The sequence below is a fragment of the Boleophthalmus pectinirostris genome, unplaced genomic scaffold (assembly GCF_026225935.1).
Source record: "Boleophthalmus pectinirostris isolate CB_2022bp ecotype Guang Dong unplaced genomic scaffold, ASM2622593v1 HiC_scaffold_13, whole genome shotgun sequence".
In the NCBI taxonomy this organism is placed as follows: Eukaryota; Metazoa; Chordata; class Actinopteri; order Gobiiformes; family Gobiidae; genus Boleophthalmus; species Boleophthalmus pectinirostris.
Window position 1 is genome coordinate 2,590,279 of NW_026571036.1, and position 13,283 is coordinate 2,603,561.

General features: G+C 44.3%; 1 protein-coding gene across 1 annotated transcript in view; it reads right to left on the reverse strand.

Moving 5' to 3' along the window:
- Positions 1–13,283, reverse strand: part of LOC110173442 (unconventional myosin-VI-like) — a 48,720-nt gene that overhangs the window by 18,869 nt on the left and 16,568 nt on the right. Inside the window, exons 2-3 of the mRNA XM_055149749.1 lie at positions 10,052–10,209; positions 490–701 (exon numbers count right to left, since the gene is read on the reverse strand). Of these exons, the coding sequence (XP_055005724.1) occupies positions 490–701; positions 10,052–10,209 (370 nt within the window). The remainder of the gene's footprint in view (positions 1–489; positions 702–10,051; positions 10,210–13,283) is intronic.

The window sequence follows — 13,283 nt, forward strand, 5'->3', positions numbered from 1 at the left end:
CACAGATCTGGTCAGACATGTCAAACTCAGGCCCAGGGGCCAAATTTGGTCCGTGATATAATTATATTTGTCCTGTGAGATCAAATCAAATCTGTATTAGATTTGATTTGTTCACCGGCTACAGATCGACTATAGAGACATGATTTATTTTAAAAGTTGTTATTATTTCATATTCTGTTTGTTCTGGATTTAATGTTTAAACTAAATTATTATTAAACATTTATTTTAATAAGAAAAGGTTTAATATTACAGATCTTGAAAGAAGAGAAAACATGCAGATGTTGGTGACATTTTTCAATAAATATTTAGTTTGACTCACGACTAAACGTCCCAGTTTAAAATGTTTTGACTCCTGTGGCAGGTAAATGAAGATTAAATCCAAGAAAAGAAAAGTTTTTGAAGAAAACAGAACGTTTAATGTCACGTGGGCAGATTTATTTTTACGGCCGATGAGACTTTGGTTTTACACAACATAAAATAATGATGGACACAGAAGCAGACGGTGTTTTTGATTCTCGACTGAAGACATGTGCGGCGGGTGAGTGTAAAGCCACACTGCGGAACATTCCGGAGTGAGGCCGCAGTACCGGGACTCACCACAGGAGGTGTTGATGGCGTCGCGGAGCTCGGCGTATTTCCATTTGCTCAGCTCGTGCTTCTTGGTCCCGGCGGCGGCTTTGGAGGCTTGGACGGCCGGACCTCTGCGAGAAAACACCAGAAAAAAACAAAAAAACAAAAAAAAAAAACAAGAAAACAGGAGATCAGAAACAGATGAAGAGTGAAACACGTGACTTTGGATTGGTTGAAAATCGTGTTAATCGGGTTCAGGATGAGGACAGGAGTCGACCACAGCAGGAAAACAACAAGATTAAAAAAGAAACAGACAGAACTGACACTTTGCCTCTGACGTCGTCCTCGTTCTCTGGGGGTGAGACGCTAACTGTGGGCACTGCTCTGTCTCAAACTCTCGCACACTTTAACGATTTTAAACTTTAATCACGGGAAAATGAAAACACGCTTTTTAAATCTTTACATTTTGTGCATTTACTTGCGTTTTCAGATCTAAAAACGTATCGGGCGGTGTTCGGTAACTGCTAAACATTCCGCCGTAGACACACATGTAGAACAGCCCCAGCGTGACGTCACCGCAAAGGATCAGCTGAAGGTTTTAAGGGTTTAGTTTTTGTCGTTTTAAAGAAAAATTGAGACAAAATATTTCAGTTTGTGAAATTTTTGGAAGTGTAGAGACAGGAAAGGAGACGAGGAGGCAGGAAAGGAGACAGGAAAGGAGGCGAGGAGGCAGGAAAGGAGGCAGGAAAGGAGGCGAGGAGGCAGGAAAGGAGGCAGGAAAGGAGGCGAGGAGGCAGGAAAGGAGATAGAAAAGGAGGAGAAGAGACAGGAAAGAAGATGAGGAGACAGGAAAGAAGACGAGGAGACAGGAAAGGAGACGAGGAGACAGGAAAGGAGACGAGGAGACAGGAAAGAAGACAAGGAGACAGGAAAGGAGACGAGGAGACACGAAAGAAGACAAGGAGACAAGAAAGGAGACAGGAAAGAAGACAAGGAGACAGGAAAGAAGACGAGGAGACAGGAAGGAGACGAGGAGACAGGAAGGAGACGAGGAGACAGGAAAGAAGACGAGGAGACAGGAAAGGAGACGAGGAGACAGAAAGAAGACAAGGAGACAGGAAAGGAGACAAGGAGACAGGAGACAGACAAGGAGACAGGAAAGGAGACGAGGAGACAGGAAAGAAGACGAGGAGACAGGAAAGGAGACGAGGAGACAGGAAAGAAGACGAGGAGACAGGAAAGAAGACGAGGAGACAGGAAAGGAGACGAGGAGACAGGAAAGAAGACAAGGAGACAGGAAAGGAGACAAGGAGACAGGAAAGGAGACGAGGAGACACGAAAGAAGACAAGGAGACAAGAAAGGAGACAGGAAAGAAGAAAAGGAATAAAGACGAGGAGACAGGAAAGAAGACGAGGAGACAGGAAAGGAGACGAGGAGACAGGAAAGAAGACGAGGAGACAGGAAAGGAGACGAGGAGACAGGAAAGGAGACGAGGAGACAGAAAAGAAGACAAGGAGACAGGAAAGAAGACAAAAAAGGAAACGAGGAGGCAGGAAAAGAGACGAGGAGAGAGGAGACGAGGAGTTAAGGACAGAAGAAAAAAGAATTTAAATTTTTTTAAAGAAAAATTTAGACAAAATATTCGAGTCTGTGAAATTTTTGGAAGTGAAAGTTCGAGCGTTTCTGATTGGACGAACTTTGTGATGTTTTTTTTTTTTTTCAGATTTGTGTGAAATTCTGAAGATTTCGTGGGATTTTTGAAAAGTTTTTGCTCTGATTTATGATTTCCCGGGCGGCAGAAACGCTCCGAGGATCCGTCCGTCTGATGGAAAAACAGTTTAGCCCAAAGGAGAAGAAAAGAGAAGAAAAGAAAAGAGAGAAGGATGAAGGACGAGGGAGAAACGAGGAGAGAAGGAAGGATGAGGGATGAGGAGAGATGGAAAAGAAGGAGACGGAAAGAGAGAGAGAGAGAAAGGGAGAGAGAGAAAGAGAAAGAAAGAGAATCGGGGAAAGGGAGATGGATACAGAAAGGGAGAGAGAGAGAAAGGAGATAAAGAGAGAGAGAAAAGGAGATAGAGAAAGAGAGAGAGAAAGAGAAGAAGAGAGAGAAATAGAGAAGCAAAGAAGAAAGAAGGGAGATAGAGAAAGACAGAAAGAGAAATAGAAAAAAGAGAGAAAGGGAGATAGATGGATAACAAGAGAGAGAGAGAAAGGGAGAAAGGGAGGGAGGAGTAGGAGGAAGAAGTGATGTTCTGAAGAAATAAAATAAATGAGGAAATAAAAGGGATGAATCGTGTGGAGCTTCAGATAAAAGATGAACTTTTAAAAAGTTGTGACCCTGTTCCTCAGGAGGAAACAACTTCCTCTCCTCCTTTACTCCCTCTCTCCTCTCTCCTCCTCTCCTCTCCTCCCCTCCCTCTCTCCTTTCCTTTGCTCCTTCTCTCCTCCTCTGACCTTATTCTCTGCTCCCTCTATCCTCTCTTCCTTCTCTCCTCTGTTCTTCTCCTCCTCTCCTCCACTCCCTCTATTCTCTCCTCTCTCTCTCCTCTATTCTTCTAATCCCTCTCTCTCCTCTCCTCATTCTCTACTCCCTCTCCCCTCCCTCTCTTCTCTCCTCTGCTTCCTCTCTACTCTCATCCTTCTCTCTCCCTCTCTCCTCTCGTCTTTCTCTCTTCTGCTCCCACCCTCTCTCCTCTTTCTCTCCTTTCCTCTGCTCTCTTCTCTCCTCTCCTCGAAGAGAGGAGACAGGAAAGGAGACAGGAAAGGAGACAAGAAAGAAGACGAGGAGACAGGAAAGAAGACGAGGAGACAGGAAAGAAGAAGGAGGCAGGAAAGGAGACGAAGACACAGGAGACAGGAAAGACAAGGAAGAGGAAAGAGACGAGAATGGGAAGGAGACGAGGACACAGGAAAGGAGACAGGAAAGAAGACAAGGATTACAGGAAAGGAGATAGGAAAGAAGACGAGGACACAGGAAAGAAGATGAGGAGACAGGAAAGGAGACAAGGAGATAGGAAAGGAGACGAGGAGACACGAAAGGAGACAAGGAGACAGGAAAATAGACGAGGAGGCAGGAAAGGAGACGAGGAGACAGGAAAGGAAATAGGAAAGACGACAAGGACACAGGACAGGAGAAAAGGAGAGAGGAGACGAGGAGTTAGGACAGAAGGAGGTAAAGTCTCGTCGTCGTTGTCGTTGACGACGGCTTCGATCTGTGGAGGTGAGAGGCGGACGCTCTAATCTGATTGGACGCTGGTGAGTGGGAGGCGGGGCCACCGTGGGACGCTCTAATCTGATTGGACGGAGTCAGGATTGGATTTGAGGTCATTATGTGTCAATCACAGAGTGGAGGGGAAGAGAAAACTAAAGTTTCAGAAAAGTGGTGAAAATAAAGTTGTGAAGCATTTATACTGGGGCCGGGCAAAAAGAAATAATTAATCGTGATTAATTGTGATTAATCGTGATTAAACATGTTACACGCAAAACCAATTCATGAATTAAAAAGTAGCGTATAGTGACTTTTACTGGAAATGTAAATGAAAGAGTTAAACATTTGTGGTGTGAACAGTGTTTGAGTTGAACCTCAGAGACTTAAAGGTTTTCTGAAGGCTCAAGAAAAATAAATTAATGGACTTTTGTACTACTAATATATTTTTTAAATATTTTTTATTCAGTGAGTAATAAACACGACACTAGTGATAATTTCTAGATCATTGTTTTAAACTTGGACTGATATTTCTTGGGAAACAAAGAGTTAATATAACAGTTTTTCTTCCAGTTGTATCTGGGTAAATCAGTGGCTCCTCCTGCAGCGCTGAACTAAACAAACAAGCTCAGCTCAGAGCCGCGGCTCGCGGCGGCTCAGACACGTTGCATCTCACGTGGTCAGAAAAAAAGTGAAAAAAGTGTAAAGAAAAGCTCGCGGTGGACTTTTTCAAAATAAAAGCCTGTGAGCAACAAACGTTTACAATAAAATAAATAAATAATAAAAACTGTGTTAACGGCGTTAAAATAATCGTCTGCGTTAATAATAGAGACGGGCATTCGATGAAATTTTCTTAATCGATCGTTGGAAGAATTAACAATCGATTATCGATTAATCGAACGAGTGGTGTTGTTGTGTGTACAGTGTTGGTTCACACTAGTGTGTATGTGAGTGGTGTTGTTGTGTGTACAGTGTTGGTTCACACTAGTGTGTATGTGAGTGGTGTTGTTGTGTGTACAGTGTTGTTCACACTAGTGTGTATGTGAGTGGTGTTGTTGTGTGTACAGTGTTGGTTCACACTAGTGTGTATGTGAGTGGTGTTGTGTGTACAGTGTTGTTCACACTAGTGTGTATGTGAGTGGTGTTGTTGTGTGTACAGTGTTGGTTCACACTAGTGTGTATGTGAGTGGTGTTGTTGTGTGTACAGTGTTGGTTCACACTAGTGTGTATGTGAGTGGTGTTGTTGTGTGTACAGTGTTGGTTCACACTAGTGTGTATGTGAGTGGTGTTGTTGTGTGTACAGTGTTGGTTCACACTAGTGTGTATGTGAGTGGTGTTGTTGGAGTTCATGTTGGTCCAGATGTGACGGGGACTGTGGGACTCCTGAAAACTCTGATACTCTGATGTGTGTCTGTCACCGCCAAAACGCTCAGAGGCGAGAACATCTGTCCATTCATATAAACATGTGTCCAGTGTTGGGGAGTAACAGATTACATGTACCAGAGTGAAGTAATCAGAGTACAAATGATGAGTAACTGTATTCAGTTACAGTTACTGTTTCAGTGAGTGGTAATTGGATTACAGTTACTTTGTTGAAATAAATGGATTAAACCAGGACTTAAACCAGGAGGACTTAAACCAGGACTTAAACCAGGACTAAACCAGGACTAAACCAGGACTTTAAACCAGGACTTAAACCAGGACTAAACCAGGACTAAAACCAGGACTTAAACCAGGACTAAACCAGGACTAAAACCAGGACTAAACCAGGACGTTTGTGTTTTATTTTTGTGCTGCAAAAAGTTTTAAAAATAGTTGTTAGTTTTAGTTTTATTTAATTTTATTTTAATATTTGGTTTGTGCTGTTTTGTGCTGTGACTGTTTTCATTTGTGTGAGTTTATTTCTAAAATTATTAATTATTATTTTTGAGTAAATTATATGAAGTCATTTCCTCTCAGTTGACGACAGCGACTTCAACAAAACTCCACAAAACTAGAGAAGAAAAACGACCTGAGGCTGTGGAAAAGTCTGTGTTATTCTATAAAACATGAATCAAAAGTGAGTTACTAAAGACTGAAACATGCACCTGTGGAATTTAAAATCAAAAGTGAATTTTTTTGTGATTTTGATTTTAATTTTGATTTGATTTGGAGGCGGTCGTTTTCGCACCGAGCCAACAGTTCCGTCATTTCTTTGGCCATCTCCTCCCTGGAAACAGCAGCGCCGACAGAACAAAGAGTTTATATTTCAAACATTATTTAAAACTGAAATAAACAGGAGTTTTATAAAAGTGTAAATATTGAAGCTGAGCAGCAGAGACACGTACATGGTGAGACTCTTGAGCCGGGGGCCGGTCACTCTGTGGGAGTAATGTTACAGGATTATTAACACGGGATGAAACAGAAAATAAAACCGCTCTTTAAAAGTGCAGATGACAGGACTGAGTCTGGGTCTGGAGTCTGGGTCTGGAGTCTGGAGTCTGGAGTCTGGAGTCTGGGGTCTGGGGTCTGGGGTCTGGAGTCTGGGGTAAGGAGTGTGGAGTCTGGAGTCTGAATCTGGAGTCTGGAGTCTGAAGTCGGGAGTCGGAATCTGGAGTCGAAATCTGGAATCTGGAGTCTGAAGTCTGGAGTCTGGAGTCTGGAGTCTGGAATCTGGAATCTGGAGTCTGAAGTCAGAGTCTGAATTTGGAGTCTGGAGTCTGAAGTCGGAGTCTGGAGTCTGAATCTGGAGTCTGGAGTCTAGAGTCTAGAGTCTGGAGTCTGGAGTCTGGAGTCTGGAGTCAGAGTCCGGAGTCAGGAGTCGGAATCAGGAGTCGGGAGTCTGAATCTGGAGTGTGGAGTCTGGAGTCTGAAGTCTGGAGTCTGAATCTGAAGTCTGGAGTCTGAAGTCAGAGTCTGGAGTCGGAAGTCAGGAGTCGGAGTCTGGACTCGAAGTCTGGAGTCTGGAGTCGGGAGTCTGAATCTGGAGTCTGAAGTCTGAATCTGGAGTTTGGAATCTGGAGTCTAGCGTCTAGAGTCTACAGTCTGGAGCCTGAGTCTGGAGTCTGAATCTGGAGTCTAGAGTCAGAGTCTGGAGTCTGAATCTGGAATCTGGAGTCTGAAGTCTAAGTATGAATCTAGAGTCTGGAGACTGGAGTCTGGATTTGAGTCTGAATCTAGAGTCTGAATCTGAAATCTGAAGTCTAAATCTAAATCTGGAATCTGGAGTCTGAATCTTAATAATAAATTAAGTATTAATAATCTTAAGTATTCAGAAAAACTTTTTAGTAAAACCTGAAACGTGACGAGGTTTGAGTGAGTCGAGTCGTACCTGTCATGTGCACTTCAAACCGAGTCATTGTCATAATTTCATTGGATCATAAACGTGGAGATTAGAGCCAATCACAAGAGTTTATTTCACTGGATTTTGTTTTAAACTGATCCCAGAACAGCCTGAATTATTCAAACATTATCACCCAGAATCAGACGTTTTCGTGCTTTTCTTTCACACGTTTATTTATTCGTTAATTGGATTATAATCAGTCCGTTTTACATTTTTACAAATATAATTAAAGTGTGCAAATATTCAGACGTGATTGATTATTTCTGAGTGAAAATTTTAGAATTATTCGGCGGCGTTTTTGTTTTCGCCGCACAAAGGTGAAAATTATAATTATAGTTTTAATTTGATTTTGAGATTAGAAAAACGACAGAAAAACGAATCGCTGGTGCTTTGATTTGGATCTGGAGATGCTCTTTAAAGCCGCACTGTGGAACTTTTCTCCATGGAGGTGTTATGGGTTTACCCGGAATGTCCCACAGTGCGGCATTAAAGCTTCTGTGTTTGTACATTTGAGGCAGGAGACAAGAGGAAAGTCAGAGTCAGGTCGAGAGGGGGCGGGTTACGGGGGAGCAGGGGGGAGGGGCATGCGGCGGCGAAGGCGAAGGGGGCGGGGTTAGGGTCAGGATCAGGATCAGGATCAGAGGAGATTATTTTTTTTAAAGGAAAATTATTGAGGGTTAAAGTGTTTAAAATGTGAAACTTGTGGATCTTACGCTGCTCGCTCCGGAGACGACGGCACCGAAGAACCGTTACTGAAGGAAAACAGGACAAAACAAAACGATCGTAAACGTCCCGGAACAAACAAGAACCAAGAACCAGGAACGAGAAACCAAGAACTAGGAACCAAGAACCAAGAACAAGGATCTTAGAACCAAGAACCAGGAACCAAGAACAAGGATCTTAGAACCAGGAACTAGGAACCAAGAACTAGGAACCAAGAACCAGGAACCAAGAACCAGGAAAGAACCAAGAACCAAGAACAAGGATCTTAGAACCAGGAGCCAGGAACCAGGAACTAGGAACCAAGAACCAGGAACGAACCAAGAACCAGGAACCAAGAACCAGGAACCAGGAACTAGAATCTCAGAACCAGGATTTTAGAACCAGGAACCATGAAATGTCATTATCTGATTTGTCACATTTTTTCAAAGAGTTTGCCCAGATACTTCATTAAAAAAGTGATTTAAAAAAAAAAAAAAGAAGTGAAGCATCCAGGAACCATCATTACCTGATTTGTCACATTTTTAAAACTGAACATGCTCAGATACGTCAGTAAGAAAAACAAAAAGCAAACAACAAAAAAAATAAATAAAACCAGGTAATGACAAGAACCAGGAACTAAGAACCAGAAGCGAAAAAACAAGACCAAGAACCAGAACCAACTGTCACTACCTGATTTGTCACATTTTTCAAACTGAGCATGCTCAGATTAAACAAACAAACAAAACAAAAAACAAAAAAGTGACAATGACATAAACCTAGAACCAAGAACCAGAAACGAAGAACCAGGAACTGTCATTACATTTTTCAAACTGAGCATGCCCAGATACTTAAAAAAACAAACAAACAAACAAAAAAAAAAACCAAAAAAACATCAAATCAGGCAGTGAACCAGAAAGAACCAGGAACCAAAAACTCAGAATCAGAAACAAAGAACCAGGAACCTAGAACCAAGAACCAGGAAGTGTCACTACCTGATTTGTGTCACTTTTCACACTGAGCATGCCCAGATACAAACGTGACAAATCAGGTAACGACAAAACCCAGGAACCTAGAGCCAGAAGTAAAGCGTGAGGAGGAGGAGGATTATTCTGGTTCCCAAAAAGAGATGAGACAATCACACACACAAAAAAAAATCTCTCTGCATTTTTGAGTAGAAATAATGAGGCGTCTCTAAATGAATCTTCGTCGGGGCTAAACGAGCGGAAGTTCGTTTGGACACTTCATAATTAGAGGAAAAACGAACGATCCGAGGAGGACAAAGAAAAGTCAAAACATGAAACATCGTCTCCTGAACCGGACGAGGAGCGACTCTGATGAAACAAAACAGATTAAAAACAAACGCAGGTGCAGAATTTTTCCTTTTCCGACATCCGGCTGTGTATGGGAGCGTTAGATTTATGTACCTCCTCAGCCCTGTGTCACTTTTGAGTTTGGGTGTGCTTCATTTATGTACCTGTGTAGCCCTGTGTCTATACTGTGTTCACGTGTTTTTAGGTGTGTTTGTTTTGTTTACCTCCTCAGCCCTGTGTCTCTCTTGTGTGTTTTTTAGGTGCGTTTGTTCTGTGTACCTGCGTAGCCCTGCGTTTGTACTGTGTTGATGTGTTTTTTAGGTCTGTTTGTTTTATGTACCTCCTCAGCCCTGCGTCTTTCTTGTGTTTTTAGGTGCGTTTGTTTTGTGTATCTTCTTAGCCCTGTGTCATTCTTTTCTTTGGGTGTGTTAGTTTCACGTATCACCTCAACCCTGTGTGTTTAGGTGCGTTTGTTCTGTGTACCTTCTCGGCCCTGTGTCACTCTTCTGCTTGGGTGCGTTTTGTTTATGTACCTGCATAGCCCTGCGTCTGTATTGTGTTGACGTGTGTTTGTTTTGTTTACCTCCTCAGCCCTGTGTTTCATTTCAGTGCGTTATTGTGTTTGGGTGTGTTTGTTTTGCCCACCTTCTCTGCTGTATTTGTGTGCGTTAGTTTAATACACTTGCATCGCCCTGTGTCGCTCTTGTGTGCAGGTGTGTTTGTTTTGTTTAACTCCTCAGCCCTGTATTGTCCATTTAATGTCCTGCTGTCCTCTGGTGTTTGGGTACGTTTGTTTTGCTCACCCTATCGCTATATTTGGGTGCGTTGGTTTCGCGTACCTCCTCAGCCCTGCGTGTCTCTAATGTTTAGGTGCGTTAGTTTTGTTTATCTCCTCAGCCCTGTGTTTTTCTTGTGTTTTTAGGTGTGTTTGTTTCGTTTACCTCCTCAGCCCTGCGTCAGCGCTCTCCTCGGGGATGAGCTCCGCTTCGCTCTGGGCGATCCTCAGGGCGAGCTCTCGGTCTCGTTTCTCCTGCTCCAGAACGGCCTGACGCGCCGCCTCCTCCTCACGCTCCACCAACATCTGGGCCTCCATCTCCGCCTGCGGCCGAAACACACACGAGAAATTTTAAATTAAACTAAACTGGGCCTAATACTCCCTAACAGATAATACTCCCTACAACTGTACAACTCACTCTTCTGTCACAGATAATACTCCCTACTAGGACGGGCATTTGATGAAATTTTCTTAATCGATCGTCGGAAGAATTAACGATCGATTATCGATTAATCATTAACGTTTTTATATTAAAATGATCATCATTATTATTACTATCTGCACTAATCTGCATCAATAAATTCAACTTTACGACATATAAACATAACGACTCTAGATCCACATCAGCTGTTTGACATTATAATGTGTTTAATTCAGTTTTGTTCAAATCTCACAGAAACAAAACTTAAAACCACATCACTAATTTACATAAACTAAGTGAAGATAAAACTCCAGCTCTTGTGTCGCTGATGTGGTTCAACTTGTGTTGGATTAAAAGACATGACTCAGGTGAATACAGGTCAGTGTGACCAGATTTGTGTTTGTCAAAACCAGGACAGCGTACGGGGGGAGGGGGGCGGGGCCTCGTCATCCACATTGAGCGACTCTCACCTGGAAAAACTTTTTCCCACTGGACACAGAAACATATGTGCTGCTTTATCCACTGTGCACATGGACTCACACTTGTCCCAACGCAACGGAAAGTGTGGAATTTCTTCTACAAATCCTGGTTAAATCCACATTTGTGCTTCGGTTCGTTACAGACTGACCCACTGTTTGTGTCTCGCTCCTTCTGATGCAGAGACACATGTACACACCTGTTTGGTCACGACACACACACATACATTCAGTTTGTCCATTAAAATGAACGGAATCGATGAAATTCTTAATGATCAATTATCGATTAATCGATTAATCATGCCCATCCCTACTCCCTACAACTGTAACAGATAATACTCCCTACAACTGTAACAGAGAACTGTACAACAACTCAACTGTCGTTGTGTCCTTAGGCAAAGACACTTCACCCACATTGCCTAGTATGAAAGAGGTGTGTGTGTGTGTGTGTGTGTGTGTGTGTGTGTGTGTGTGTGTGTGTGTGTGTGTGTGTGTGGTCGGAGGGGCTGATGGTGCAGATTGGCAGCCTCACTTCCATCAGTCTGCCCCAGGGCAGCTGTGGCTACAGTAGTAGTTTACACACAGAGTGTGAAGTGACTGAAGAATGAAGTGTAAAGAGCTTTGGGATCTTGAAAGGCGAAGTATAAATGCAATCAATCAATCAATCAATCAACTCACCCTTATTATGTGACATATAATACTCCCTACAACTGTACAGCAGCAGGTACAGGGGTGATCAAAGTGGGCGGGGACAGGTGGGGGGGGGAGGTCGGTGAGTTTGTTTATTATTCTGTGTTTGTGTCGGTGAATCGATGACGGACGGAGGACGAGGTCAAAGAAGAGAAAGAAAAACTGCAGCGAAAGAACCGTGACGTCCTCCTGCCCCCCTGCCCCCCCCCCCCGTGTGTCAGATGCCCTCCCTCCCCTCCCCCGTGTGTGTGGGTCAGATTGTGTCAGATGCCCTCCCTCCCTCCTCCCCGTGTGTGTGTGGGTCAGATTGTGTCAGATGCCCTCCCTCCCTCCTCCCCGTGTGTGTGTGTGTGTCAGATTGTGTCAGATGCCCTCCCTCCCTCCTCCCCGTGTGTGTGTGTGTGTCAGATTGTGTCAGATGCCCTCCCTCCCTCCTCCCCGTGTGTGTGTGTGTCAGATTGTGTCAGATGCCCTCCCTCCCTCCTCCTCCCCGCGTGTGTGTGGGTCAGATTTCCTCTCTTCCTCTCGTCACCTGGAGAAAGTCTTGGGGGAGTAAAACCCGTCAGCGTTTGCGTCTCGTGGTCGTGGTGTTCGAAGCCCCGCCCCCTGCGTCTCCCGCGCCTCCTGTCGGGTTCGGGCTGCGCTCCTCTTCGTCAGGTCGTTAGAGTTCGTGTGTGTGTGTGTGTGTGTGTGTGTGTCGTGTGTGTGTGTGTGTGTGTGAGTGTGTGTGTGTGTGTGTGAGTGTGTGTGTGTGTGTGTGTGTTCATACATCAGCTCGGGCCGTTCGCTTGTTTCTCATTTTCGGAATAAAAGCGGAATAATGGAGGATTCCGAGGGCGGCGGAATTCTGCTCTTTTTTTTTTTCTCTCTCTCTCCGAGCCGCCGCCCGGAATATTAACAAGAGACGTACGTGATCGGAAAAACACACACGGAAGAAAGGAGGGAAAAAAAAAAAAAAAAAAGCTCCGGGGAAAGAAGAGAGAGAGAGAGAGAGAAAGAGAGGGACAGGAGAGAGAGAGAGAGAGAGAGAGTGAGGACGAGAGGAGTAAAGGATACAGAGAGAGAGAGAGAAAGGAGAGTTTGACCCAGAGAGGAGAGGAGTGTGTAGAGGTAGAGAGGGAGGACAAGAGGAGTGGAAGAGAGAAAGAGAGAGAGAGAGAGAGAGAGAGGAGAAGGAGGAGAGAAGACCCACAGAGATGAGAGGAGAGCGAGAGGAGGAGTGACCAGGAAAGGAAAGGAGTGTGTGGGGAAGAGAGGGAGGACAGGAGGAGTGGAGGATCAAGAGAGAGAGAGAGAGAGAGAGAGAAGATCAGACAGAGAGAGAGAGGAGAGGAGAGTTTGACCCAGGCAGGAGAAAAAAAGGAGGAGTAGAGAGGGAGGAAAAGAGTAGTGGAGGAGTGTGAGAGGGAGAGAAGGAAGACAAGAGAGAGAGAGAGAGAGAGAGAGAGAGAGAGAGAGAGAGAGAGAGAGAGAGAGAGGAGAGTGTTTGGAGAGGAGAGAGGAGAGGAGAGAGAGTTTGAGACGAGGTGTGACCAGGAGAGGAGAGGGAAGCATAGAGGAGAAAGGGAGAAGACTCAGAGAGCGAAAAGAGGAGAAGAGAGTTTGACCCGGAGAGGAGAGGAGAGAGAGAGAGAGAGAGAGAGAGAGAGAAGAGAGAGGAGGAGAGAGACGAGAGAGAGAGAGAGAGGAGAGAGAGGAGAGAGAGAGAGAGAGAGAGAGAGAGAGAGAGAGAGAGAGAGAGAGAGAGAGAGAGAGAGAGACAGAGAGAGGAGAGAGAGAGAGAGGGAGAGAGAGAGAGAGAGAGAGAAGAG